Source organism: Tachypleus tridentatus, chromosome 2, assembly GCF_004210375.1.
Source record: "Tachypleus tridentatus isolate NWPU-2018 chromosome 2, ASM421037v1, whole genome shotgun sequence".
NCBI classification, from domain to species: Eukaryota; Metazoa; Arthropoda; class Merostomata; order Xiphosura; family Limulidae; genus Tachypleus; species Tachypleus tridentatus.
Genome location: NC_134826.1, coordinates 139,247,081 through 139,259,835, shown reverse-complemented (window position 1 = coordinate 139,259,835; position 12,755 = coordinate 139,247,081). Strand labels below are relative to the sequence as shown.

General features: G+C 34.2%; 1 protein-coding gene across 6 annotated transcripts in view; it reads left to right on the top strand.

The window, feature by feature from the left end:
• Nucleotides 1-4,919, top strand: part of LOC143245234 (transient receptor potential cation channel subfamily M member-like 2) — an 84,036-nt gene extending 79,117 nt beyond the window's left edge. For all 6 annotated transcript variants that reach the window (XM_076491356.1, XM_076491355.1, XM_076491354.1 and 3 more), the window contains 2 exons: nucleotides 219-395; nucleotides 1,102-4,919. In XM_076491356.1, coding sequence (XP_076347471.1) covers nucleotides 219-395; nucleotides 1,102-1,212 — 288 coding nt within the window. In that variant the 3' untranslated portion in view covers nucleotides 1,213-4,919. The remainder of the gene's footprint in view (nucleotides 1-218; nucleotides 396-1,101) is intronic.
• Nucleotides 4,920-12,755: the final 7,836 nt, after the last annotated feature.

Sequence of the window (12,755 nt, the reverse complement as noted above, 5' to 3'; positions counted from 1 at the left end):
AAATATTCTCGCTGCATAATATTATGCACAATACGCTCTTCAAGTGTAAATGGGCTTACATCGGCCATATTTCTCTGAAAAAAAAGAAACAAATTTATAATACATGCGTAATTGAATATAACATAATAACATATGGATTGGTAGGGACTTACGGGCTACCCTGTAGTTGGTAAAACTATGAAATGGGTTAAACGTTCGTTTTTTTTTGTTTTTTACAGTTTTTTGAGAATTGTATTACACCTCCCAAAAATGAAGAGAGTCGTTCTGACGTGAAATGTGAAGTTGTTGAACGCGGATATATGGATGACCCCTTGAACACTGACCATGCTTGGCGAGAAGTTGAATTATGGAGTATTCATTATGAAAAGGAAGAAGAGATTGCAGAGAAACTACAGGTATTTGGTTCTTTTGTGGATAGTTTGTATACATTTACGAATTGAGACCTTCTACATGTTATTCTAATAATAAATCGTATTTTAACCCTCAAACAGCAGGAATGTTGTAGGTGGCAGTTCGCCACAGATGTAAAAAATTGGAAAAAAAAATCTTAAACATAATCTTTGGCATTTTTATTATGAATATTGATTGAACAAAATATGAAATAAAATTAAAAGAAAAACATAATGAAGACTTGTTTATTACAAGTTCAAATGTTTATTAGGGTATGAAAATCAAGAAAACATTATCCAATGCACGGTGCGACTTACACTGAGAAAATGACTTGGATGCAATCACTACAGTGTAAGGGGTTTGAAACTAATATCATCAATTGATAATAGCTCTACTGAGTGTAAAACATGGAATCATCAGTTGATGATGGCTGCTATTTAAGGGTTAAGTGAAAGGTTATCAGAACGTAGAACCTTCTTTTGTTCTTATGAGTTAATATTTTTATTTTTACAAACACTGAATAATAAAACAAACAAATCAAGTTCTCAGTTAAATCTATTCAAGATATTGAAGTTTTTACAAACGCACATTGTTACAACTAATTTACTTCAAACAGTTTTTATTAAAATATTTAATGTATTCATCTGGTATATAAGAGTCAATAACATTAATATTATTTTATAAGCTAATGAAACTGTCTTTCTGTTTAAGATGAATTTGAGTTGGAGAGTGGTGACAGAAGATGTTTTCTTGAAGCTACCATTAGGACAAGCCATGCTTCTTCAGAAGATAATCGAACTTTATCATCCATTAGTACTTTAATTCGAAAGACAGCTTAGAGTGTCTTTCTAAACTAATTTCCGATATAGAGATTTCTTTGGTGTTTTGCGATAGCTCAGCAGTTTGAAGAGTAATGCAGTATTTCACTTGTTTTTTTGTTATTAATTATGATTTATAAAAAGTTTCTGGAGCTAAACCAGTTATAAAGTACAATGAAAAAAAAAAGTAATTTGATTATTTAGAAAATAGTGAACTTGTATTAGGTATGAGAGTTTTAACTTATTGACACAGGAGGTTATGTTTTAAATTATTCCATTTTTAGACTACAGCTGTTTTTTTTTAACTTAAATTGTATAATGGTAGTTTCTGTTTACCCTAAAATCATTAGAAAAGAAGTAGTAAATATTTTTCCATTGTTCTTCCAAGTCATTCATTGACAAATGTTTGTTTTTTTTTCATTATAATACATCGGAAAGACACTGGGCAGTTTTATTGATTATATTTCTAACCTGAATTGTTATTATAGCTTCAATGATTTATTAAATTTTTTGTTTTGTTATTTTAAAAAAAATGTTTTTAACTTTATAGAAGTTGACCTGTATTTAACTGTATCAGTCAGTAAGTTATTTGTGTGAAAGTCAAACAGAAGTCATTTAACCTGACGATAAAAACAAACATATATCAAATTTTTAAAATAATAATTATAAAGGTTTTCCATATAAAATCTTGAAAGGGCTCTTCAAATGCATAACGTTTCCCATCAAAGTAAGTTTTTCAATGACCAAGAATTATTAATGCATTATAGATTCTGCAAACAGTTACTGAAGTAAAGTATAAAAAGGAGGAGAGATGAAAACGTGAAATTTAAGTTGCTACTTCTCTTGTTGGTTTACTACCTGAATCTTGAGGGATGCATGAGCTTCTAGACCCCAAGTGGGGGAAAAGAGAACTAATTTTTTTTTTCACTCAAACTTAAATTTTTAGCATTCTGTAAGTTTTAAACTTACTTCATTGCACATGTAGTTAGTGTTGATGATACATTATAGCTGCTAATTAACCTCTTTTTGGGTGGAAAATATTGTCTTGGGACATTTTCGTTGTTCATTTATCACTGTCGAAAAATTATGCGATGTACCTGGAAAGTTCTTTTAATGTTTTGGCTCTTTTAATTCACTTTGAAAACATGCATGCTCAACAGGAACAATTCAGTTTGTCTCATTTAAACTTATGGAGAAATTTTAAGATCTACAATTTAGGAAATAATACTTTAATTGTAAGTGGTAAGAAGTTACTTGTTATCTGTGATAGCTAGTACAATATTATGTGATTTAATTCATTTATGCAAAATGTCTTCTTTAGCTTAAAAAATTGTACATTCAGATGAAAACTTTATTGAATTATAATAATTATTTTTGTGTAAAGGACCATATTCTGCTGTTAACAAAGTATGGTAAAATTAATTATTCATTCTAATAGCATTATGGATTGAAACAGGAAGCAGCTACAACCAGGATTAAATGAAAAAATACAATTTATTAAATTTTGACAACGTCAGAAATCTAAAATAAAACTTTCAAACAGATAAGATATAATGTTCATTACTTATGAAAAACAGGGTTAATAAATTTTTTCCTGTCCAAGACTTGATACAAATATAAATGGATAACACAATATAAGACATAAGTATCAATCTTAGGTTTTTGCAATAAATAAACGAGTTAAGAAAATAAAATCTAATTCTAAAATAATAATAATACACTTGAATCTAAACAAAATCATTAATAACATCGAGTAACAACCAGTGGTAATACATTTTACCAGTATCTTGTGAACCAACTTGTGGAAGCTCATGGTAAGGCTTTTATGTAGTTGTTAGACCACAAGACTGTCTCATGTAACTAGCTGTTACAATAAATTTGCATAGTCTTTCAGAACTTTAATATATGTATATCAGTGCTAGGGTAGCTGATGTTAGTTTCACAATACTTAAATCAGCGAGAAGGTCAGTTAGTGCTTTTGTATAACTAAAAATTCATAGTTCAGCTGAATGATAAAATGTATAAGTGAAAGGTAAATAAAAGAAATAAATTCAGTATCTAATAGAAGTTTCCTGCAACACTATTTTGCATTTCCATAATAATTCTGAAATTAAAAATATAAAGTTAATTTAAGCTTGAATTAGGCCCAGCATGGCCAGGTGGATCAAGGTGTTCGACTCGTAATCTGAGGGTCGTGGGTTCACATCCCTGTTGCACCAAACATGCTCGCCCTTTCAGCCATGAGAGCATTATAATGTGACAGTCAATCCCACTATTCATTGGTAAAAGAGTAGCCCAAGAGTTGATGGTGGGTGGTGCTGGCTAGCTGCCTTCCCTCTAGTCTTACACAGCAAAATTAGGGATAGTTAGCACAGATAGCCCTCGTGTAGCTTTGCACGAGATTCAAAACAAAGAAACAAACAAGCTTGAATTAATTTAAAACTAGTAATTAGCAGTATTAAAATGAAACACCAATAAAAGTTAGAGAAGTAATAACAACAATAGTAAATTATTAACAATACAATAAATACAATTAACATGTAGGATGTTATTTAATAACAAATAGGGAAATTTTGTGAAAGCTTTTACCATATTAGGAAAGGTTTTTGTTCTGTACATTTTAATAACGTGATGGTATTTAGGTTTTACTATATGTGATATTATTATTATGTTGTTTTTTGTCAACTTTGCTTGTATTAGTTGAATAATTGTGACAAGTAATTTCCAAGAAATATACATAAATTTTCCAGTATCACCTGGAAAATTATGTAATTGGAGAACACCCTTACTCTTGGGATTATAATTTGTTTACTGACTCCTTCATGCATGGATTGTTTTTGGAAACATGCTGAATAAGGAAGTAAGTTTTATTATTTCACTTTGATAAACTACTGTAATACGTGAATAAGTTCTGACAAATAATAAATATAACAAGTAATAGTTTCCTTCAACAAACATTTTTTTGAAACATTAAAATTGCCCCGAGTTATCATGGACAAATGTTTGAAGGGGTTAATTTATTTGCAATTTTTAAGACTTTGAGACTGGAACATATTAATTTAAAGTGATAAATTGAACTGAATAAAATTTATTTCTATTGTTGAAGCTTGTTACAGTTATATTTTGTGGGCTAATGATTTTTCCAGTCTTAAATTGTTATATTATTACCATGAATATGAAGACTTTCTGTGTAACTACAGTAAGTTTGAGGGCTAATAATGTTAAAACCCTGGTGGACATAAGAGCAGATGGATTGTTGTATAGTTTAGCTTTTAACAACAAATAGAAGTAGCTAAAACAAAATGTTAAACATTTCATGCGATTTTTTTTGTCTATTATTCATAGTTTATTGTAAACTTTGTGAAAAGAATTCTACGAATTGTTACGAAATACACCAAGCCTTTTTTTTATTCCAGAAAAATTGGTATGACTCGTCATAATGTTCCTGTAGAATTATTTACACTTGAGAAAACAGATAAATAATTTATACTCTGTCATTATAAGCTGTAGATTTTTTTTATCGTGAAAAGTTTTGATAAATTAAAAAAGACATTAAATGGTGCTATGTTTAAGACGTTTCGGGTGATTTATCCATTATTATAAACTCTTGAATTTAGACTTTATTTTAAACTTTGTCTGCTTGTGTTATGTACAAGTTTTTATTAAAAGTCTATACTGTATTCTTACAGCTTTAATAAACTACCTAATTTATATTAGTATGTATGTATATTCACTTATACGGGTCCTACTCGATTTTCTGTAATAATAAGACGTGTATTTTACTTACATTAACAGTGAAATATTTAAAATACAAACATACTTATAAGCTTTGACATTGTGCATGGTCTCTTCAGTTTGAAGAGAACATGAGATAGTGTTGAACTGGTGATTGTACAAGTTGGGCCAGCATGGCCAGGTGGTTAAGGTACTCGACTCGTAATCCGAGGGTCGCAGGTTCAAATCCCTATTACACCAAATATGCCCTCCATTTCAACTGTGGGGGCGTTACGTTACGATCAAACCAAATTTCGTTGGTAAAAGAGTAGCCCAAGAATTGGCAAACTTCAAAAACAACAACATCTTGTACTTCGTATGAGAACTGCCTCCCTGTGGCACAGCGGTATGTCTGTGGACTCGCACCTCTTAGAAACCAGGTTTTAGTACCGGTGGTGGGCAGATAGCCTGTTGTGTAGTTTTTACCTAACTTCAAAAACAACAATGACGTATGAGAACTTGAGTTTCATGTGACCTTTTTGTTAACCTGAAGATGACCTACGAAGGTCGAAACGTTGTTCTCTGCTTATCAATAAAAGTGTTAATACTTTATCAGCCGTTCTGAGATATATATTTAATCCTTTTATTGTGGGGAAGAAGACTGAGTGTCTCTAGTGGTTATGTTCTTGAAGAGTTTTAATTGACTGAAAAGAAACTGAAACTTGCAGGATTCAATAATAAATGTGGTTTTGGAATTGGTGTTGATGACATAAAGTACAGGATGTACCCAGTGTAAAGTGGGTTTAAGCAGCTTGTCCAGATATTGACCTAGTTTTTGCGTGGGAATCTGCCATTTTATTCGCGGTTACCAGGCGATGTTTGGTTCTTGTGTCAAGGCTATCAGGAGAAACGATGACATTAGCTAAACTAAACTAAACTAACGTGGCAGGGGTTCAGTTTAGAGAGAGAGAAATCAGAAGAGTTCTCTCTCCAACCGGGGTGTTCAGGAACGTTGTGGTTCCTCTTCGTCCCCTTTCGTGGATTGTTATTAAGATTAAGTGGTGGGTTTTTTTCAATTATTATTATTTTATTTAATAAATTAATTATTGTTATTATTCTTAACTTTTTGGGTGGAGGATGTCTCTCTAAATGTTGTTTTGGGTGGAGGCAAAGGCAGCAGTGGAAAGAAAGGCCGGGACCTGTCCCGAAAGGAAGAAGTTGGGCAGATGTGAACATGAATATAATTCATTCAAATCCAGATCAAATCAAACGGCACGATTCAGGGTCTGGCAAAAGAATTGCCTGGGCTGGGATCTAGAAATCCAATGCTTAAAGATTTTGATGTGGGGGGAAACGAGAGTGCCCCGAGAAAACCCACTTTCACACGACAGGCGCCGAAAGTTTTGCCTGTCGTGTGCCCTGTACCTGAAAAAAAGGAACTCATGTTAATAACATGGATTTTATTTATTTAGATTCTTTGTTAAGTGGATTGTGATTCTTGAAATATGTTGTAAGGTGATATGTATTTTGTTGGTGCACTTGATAATATTTGTGTAGTGATGCCGTTAGTTTGTTTCTATTTTCTGCTTTTAGATAATATTTGAGAGAAAGTTCTGTTATTCTATCTCTTATAGTTGGTAAATTATTAATTTGGTGTAGATAATTTGTTGGCGTAAAAGATGGTAAACTGAATGCGGATTTTAATATTTTGTTTTGTTGCACTTGGATTTTTTGGAGTGTGTTGTTTGACATATTGTATGTTACTTGACATCCGTACTCTATTAGTGGACGGATGTAAGCCTTGTATATTTGTATAATGGTGTTCGGTGTGCATTTCGATTGTTTACCAGTTATAGTCTTTAGATATGAAATCCTTTTTCTGATTGATGAGTGTATGTTGTTTATGTGTTTTTTTCCATGTTAGTTTTGTGTCGAAAGTGACGCCAAGGAATGTGATGTTTTTGCTCATGTTAATGGTTGTGTTTCCAAGTGATAGTTTTATTTTTTCTAGATTTTTTCTTTGCTTCTTTAGTTTTCTATAGAAGGTGGTTGCTTGTGTTTTTGTCGGATTTAACACGACCCTCCACTTGTTGCTCCATGTTGAGACGTTGTTTAGTGATTCTTGTACGCGAGACATGGCCATTACTGGGTTTCTGGAGGTGCTCCAGATAGCGATGTCGTCTGCGTATTGTGAATTGTGTGTGTATGTTAGATTTGGAAAAGGTATGTCACTGACGAAAATTATGTATAGAAGTGGAGAGAGGACTGATCCTTGGGGTACTCCTGCCGTTATATTAAATAATTTGGATATGGTTTTATTGACTTTTACTTGTGCTGTTCTATTGGTTAAAAAATTTGAAATCCATTTGACTAACGTAGGATTTATTTGTAGGTGATTTAGTTTGTATATGATGGCGTTGTGCCAAACGCTGTCGAATGCTTTTTTTTTTGACATCTAGGAATACCCCGATGGTTACTTGATTGTTGTTGTAAGCTTTGTAGATTGATTCGGTGAGTCGTGTGAGGTGATCTGTTGTTTGTCTATTTTTTCTGGAGGCATTTTGAGATTCTGGAAGGATGTTGTTTGATTCGCAAAAATGGAGGAGACGGTTGGAGATAATTCTCTCCATCAGTTTGCCAAGGCAGCTTAACAGACTGATGGGGCGGAAATTATCTGGATTTGTTCTGTTAGTTTGTTTCTTGGGGATCGTTGTTATGATGGCTTTTTTCCATGTGTCAGGGTAATACCCGGTCGCTAGTGAAATGTTCATGATGTTTGTGAGGTGTTGTAGTAGGAGAGTGGAGCTTTTTTTCAGAATAATATTCGGTATTTGGTCATGTCCAGGAGAAGTGTTCTTCAAGTTTTTGATATTAATCTTTAGTTCGGTTATGGTTATTTTTCTATTGATTGAATTTGAGTATGCTTCTAGTGTCTCGCCGGGGAATCCTGGTGAGAATGAAGCTTGGTTTGTATTTATGAAGTTGTTGACATGGTGTTGGTGTTGTGTGTCAAAATCTACTGAGTTTAAATCGCTAAAAGAGGATTTGTAACAGTCAGCTAATAAGTCAGCTTTCTCTTCGTCCGTCCTTGCGATTTTATTGTTGTGTGTGATGTGTTGTAGCATGTGATTTGTGTTTTTGTCTGAAGCAATACTCTTGAATTTTTTCCAGAATTCTTTTGGATTGTTCTTGGTTTTTTCTAAGTTTTTACAGAAGTTATGCCAATTGTTTTCTCTGACTTTTTTAATTTCTTGTTTAATTTTTGTATTTGTTGCATTGATTTCTGTTTTAATGTGTGGATCGTGTGTGATGTAGTGTGTTCGTCTTAATTGTCTGCGTTTGGTTATTAGTGCGTGAATTTCTGGTGTTAGAGTCCATTGAATAAGTGATTGTTTTCTTTTGATTTAGGAATTGTGTTTTTTATGGCTTCTGTAATTTGATCAACATAGTTGTCTAGTTCTGTTTTGTTATTTACATGTTCGATTGGATGGGGTAGGTATGAGTCCAGAGAGGCATTAAAAGTGAGCCAGTCTGTTTCAGTGTAGGTGTATGCGGAAGGAGTCACGTACGCCACAGCAGGGTGGCGCGGGTTTATCTTACATGATATGGGGAAGTGGTCACTGGCGATTTCATGATGCACTTTAAAGTTAGATATTCTGTTAACCATGTCCTTGGGTGCGATGATGAAATCGAGTACATCGTATGAGCCGTTAGCGGCTGAGAAATGTGTAGGTGTATTGTCATTAATTAAGTGCATTTTATTGCTAGAGATAAAATTTTTTATGCACGATCCTCTGCGTGTGTCTCTGTTACCTCTTAATTCTGTGTGCGGTGAATTAAAATCTCCAATAATAATTGGTTTGGGTTTACGATTAACACATTTTTTGAAGGAAGTTAATGTCGATATCTTTGGTTGGTGAGCAATATATGGCTAGAATCGGAATAGTTAGCCGGTTGTTAAAGTGTATATTACAAAAAATGGTTTCATTAATGTCAGATTTAAAGGAATCTTCTATCGAGATTAAATGCGATATTTTCGTACTAAAGTAAGTTATTATACCTCTGTTGTTTTCTGAGTGAGGTATGCTGTGTGAGATGAATCCGGGGATTGTGGTGTTTTGTTTCTCTGTGCAAAGTGTTTCTGAAACGATGATTATGTTGGCGTTTATATGTTTGTTTTTGTTGTATATTTCTATCCTTTTGTCTTTGAGATTTCCTTGGCAGTTGATGTGTAAGATTTTAATGTGTTGTATCATTGTGTTGTTTTATTTCCCTTGCATGAATTTTGAGTGAAAGATGGTGTGGTTTGAGGTGAGGAAGGTTAAAGTAATAACTTGCAAGGCTGCAAACAGCCTTGAGTGACTCGTGCCTCGATTCGAATGAGGGGGAGATCACTCAATTCTATTAGCATTGCTAGTAAGTTTGTGGTGAATTCTGTGGGGTTGAATGCTTGTGTTGTTTTCGGGCGTGTTACGTCCGCGTAAGTACGTGTTGGTTGAGGTTGAGAGTGTTTGATTTGCGAGTCAGTTGGAGTTGTTAGTAAAGGTTGTTTGGTGATATGGGTGCCGTGGGTTTGATTATTATTGTTCGTGATTTTGAAAAGCTTGTTACAGTTATATTTTGTGGGCTAATGATTTTTCCAGTCTTAAATTGTTATATTATTACCATGAATATGAAGACTTTCTGTGTAACTACAGTAAGTTTGAGGGCTAATAATGTTAAAACCCTAGTGGACATAAGAGCAGATGGATTGTTGTATAGTTTAGCTTTTAACAACAAATAGAAGTAGCTAAAACAAAATGTTAAACATTTCATGCGATTTTTTTTTGTCTATTATTCGTATTTGATTGTAAACTTTGTGAAAAGAATTCTACGAATTGTTACGAAATAGACCAAGCCTTTTTTTTTCCTTCCAGAAAAATTGGTATGACTCGTCATAATGTTCCTGTAGAATTATTTACACTTAAGAAAACAGATAAATAATTTATACTCTGTCATTATAAGCTGTAGATTTTTTTTATCGTGAAAAGTTTTGATAAATTAAAAAGACATTAAATGGTGCTATGTTTAAGACGTTTCGGGTGATTTATCCATTATTATAAACTCTTGAATTTAGACTTTATTTTAAACTTTGTCTGCTTGTGTTATGTACAAGTTTTTATTAAAAGTCTATACTGTATTCTTACAGCTTTAATAAACTACCTAATTTATATTAGTATGTATGTATATTCACTTATACGGGTCCTACTCGATTTTCTGTAATAATAAGACGTGTATTTTACTTACATTAACAGTGAAATATTTAAAATACAAACATACTTATAAGCTTTGACATTGTGCATGGTCTCTTCAGTTTGAAGAGAACATGAGATAGTGTTGAACTGGTGATTGTACAAGTTGGGCCAGCATGGCCAGGTGGTTAAGGTACTCGACTCGTAATCCGAGGGTCGCAGGTTCGAATCCCTATTACACCAAATATGCCCTCCATTTCAACTGTGGGGGCGTTACGTTACGATCAAACCAAATTTCGTTGGTAAAAGAGTAGCCCAAGAATTGGCAAAATTCAAAAACAACAGCATCTTGTACTTCGTATGAGAACTGCCTCCCTGTGGCACAGCGGAATGTCTGTGGACTCGCACCTCTTAGAAACCAGGTTTTAGTACCGGTGGTGGGCAGATAGCCTGTTGTGTAGTTTTTACCTAACTTCAAAAACAACAATGACGTATGAGAACTTGAGTTTCATGTGACCTTTTTGTTAACCTGAAGATGACCTGCGAAGGTCGAAACGTTGTTCTCTGCTTATCAATAAAAGTGTTAATACTTTATCAGCCGTTCTGACATATATATTTAATCCTTTTATTGTGGGGAAGAAGACTGGGTGTCTCTAGTGGTTATGTTCTTCAAGAGTTTTAATTGACTGAAAAGAAACTGAAACTTGCAGGATTCAATAATAAATGTGGTTTTGGAATTGGTGTTGATGATATAAAGTACAGATGTACCCAGTGTAAAGTGGGTTTAAGCAGCTTGTCCAGATATTGACCTAGTTTTTGCGTGGGAATCTGCCATTTTATTCGCGGTTTCCAGGCGATGTTTGGTTCTTGTGTCAAGGCTATCAGGAGAAACGATGACAGGAGCTAATGAAGCCAAAGTTTATATTAGATGAACTGTAGTGGTAGGAGTGCAGCCAGAGTTCAAATATGAGAAAAAAAATTGTGGAAAATCACGAGTCATCACTAAATGTAGTTTTCCTTAATTTGTAACAAATACATCACAAACCAAAAATGTCAGTGTGAGTTAATGTAGTGTGAAAAACAAAACTTCACAACCTGAACCATGTATCGACCTTAGAACTATACCCATGGGTTTCGTCAACCTCATCAATCTTGTAAAGATGTTTTATGGGTGCGTGCTTACTTTGTTATTGCTCGGAATAACAAAAGTACGTGAATTTTCTTCAACCTGCTCCAGGCCTTGTATAACCAGGTGGTTAAGGTGCTCGACTCGTAATCTGAGGATCACGGGTTCGAATCCCCGCCGCACCAAACATGCTCGCCCTTTCAGCCGTGGGGTTGTTAAAGTGTGACGATCAATCCCACTTTTCGTTGGTAAAAGAGTAGCCCAACAGTTTGTGGTGGGTGGTGATGACTAGCTGCCTTCACTCCCTGGACTTACACTGCTAAATTAGGGACGACTAGCACAGATAGCCCTCATGTAGCTTTGCGCGAAATTAAAACAACAAACTAATCAACTTGCCCCCTAGTGACACAGAGGTTTATCTGAGGACTTGTAACGCCAGAAATGGAGTCTCGATACCCCTGGGGGGGGGCGTAACACAGCCTATTTTGTAATTTTTGCGCTTAGTTACAAACAAATTTGCCATCTTGGTAACCATACGAGCTCGTACACGAAACACACTGTCAGATAAACACGTAATTTCTATCAGTTTTAATATTTATATTATATTTGGTGCATCAGTGATGAAAGAAACGTGGTAATAAATAAAACTTTAACCTTATTTTTCAAGTTTCGCTGAGACATCGGTTTTACGTAAGTGCTGTTTGTTACCGAGTCCTTGACTTGCTATTAGCATGCATGATATAAAGTTAACGTTATCATAACTGGACTAGTAAATGAAATCATATTTTTACCTTACCTTAACAACGAACAATATTTCAGTTCAATTATGTGGATCTGAGTATTGTTATATTACTGAACAGACACGACGTTTTGATCAACAATTCTGATTTAAATACGAAAAATCTATATTGTGAAAACGTTGTATACCCGTTATGAAAACAATATTCATTACTCAGTGATGTCGAGAAACCCACTAGTTGAAAAATTTAGGTTCACGATGACGATGACCGAAGGTCGAAACGTTGTCGCTCTTCTATGTAAAATATTTTCTCAACCCAAACGAGCCGTTTTTGCATATAAATATTCATTACTATAAATACTGTAGCTTGTAATAAAATAGTCAATTTCAATCAAGCATAATCACGTGGTTATACAGGGTGGCCCGTAAGTGCTTACCCATCGTATACCTTATGTATCTGTGTGCTGTCCCTCATCCTCGCTGCATGATATGCGACGCCATGTTCTGTGAGACATTTTCCTCAACATAGCAGGTGTTATTGTTCCAAATGCCGCGGTAACAGCTGCCTTCAACTCATCATTAGTATTATAACGTTGTTTGGACACAACGTATGGATGGGTAGGGACTTACGAGCCACCATGTATATTAACACAGATAAATTATTGTACTCTAAACTTGGTGGTATGAAATTACACGTGAAGCATGATTACAGTCGTGCAAATAATTCACGTGATGTA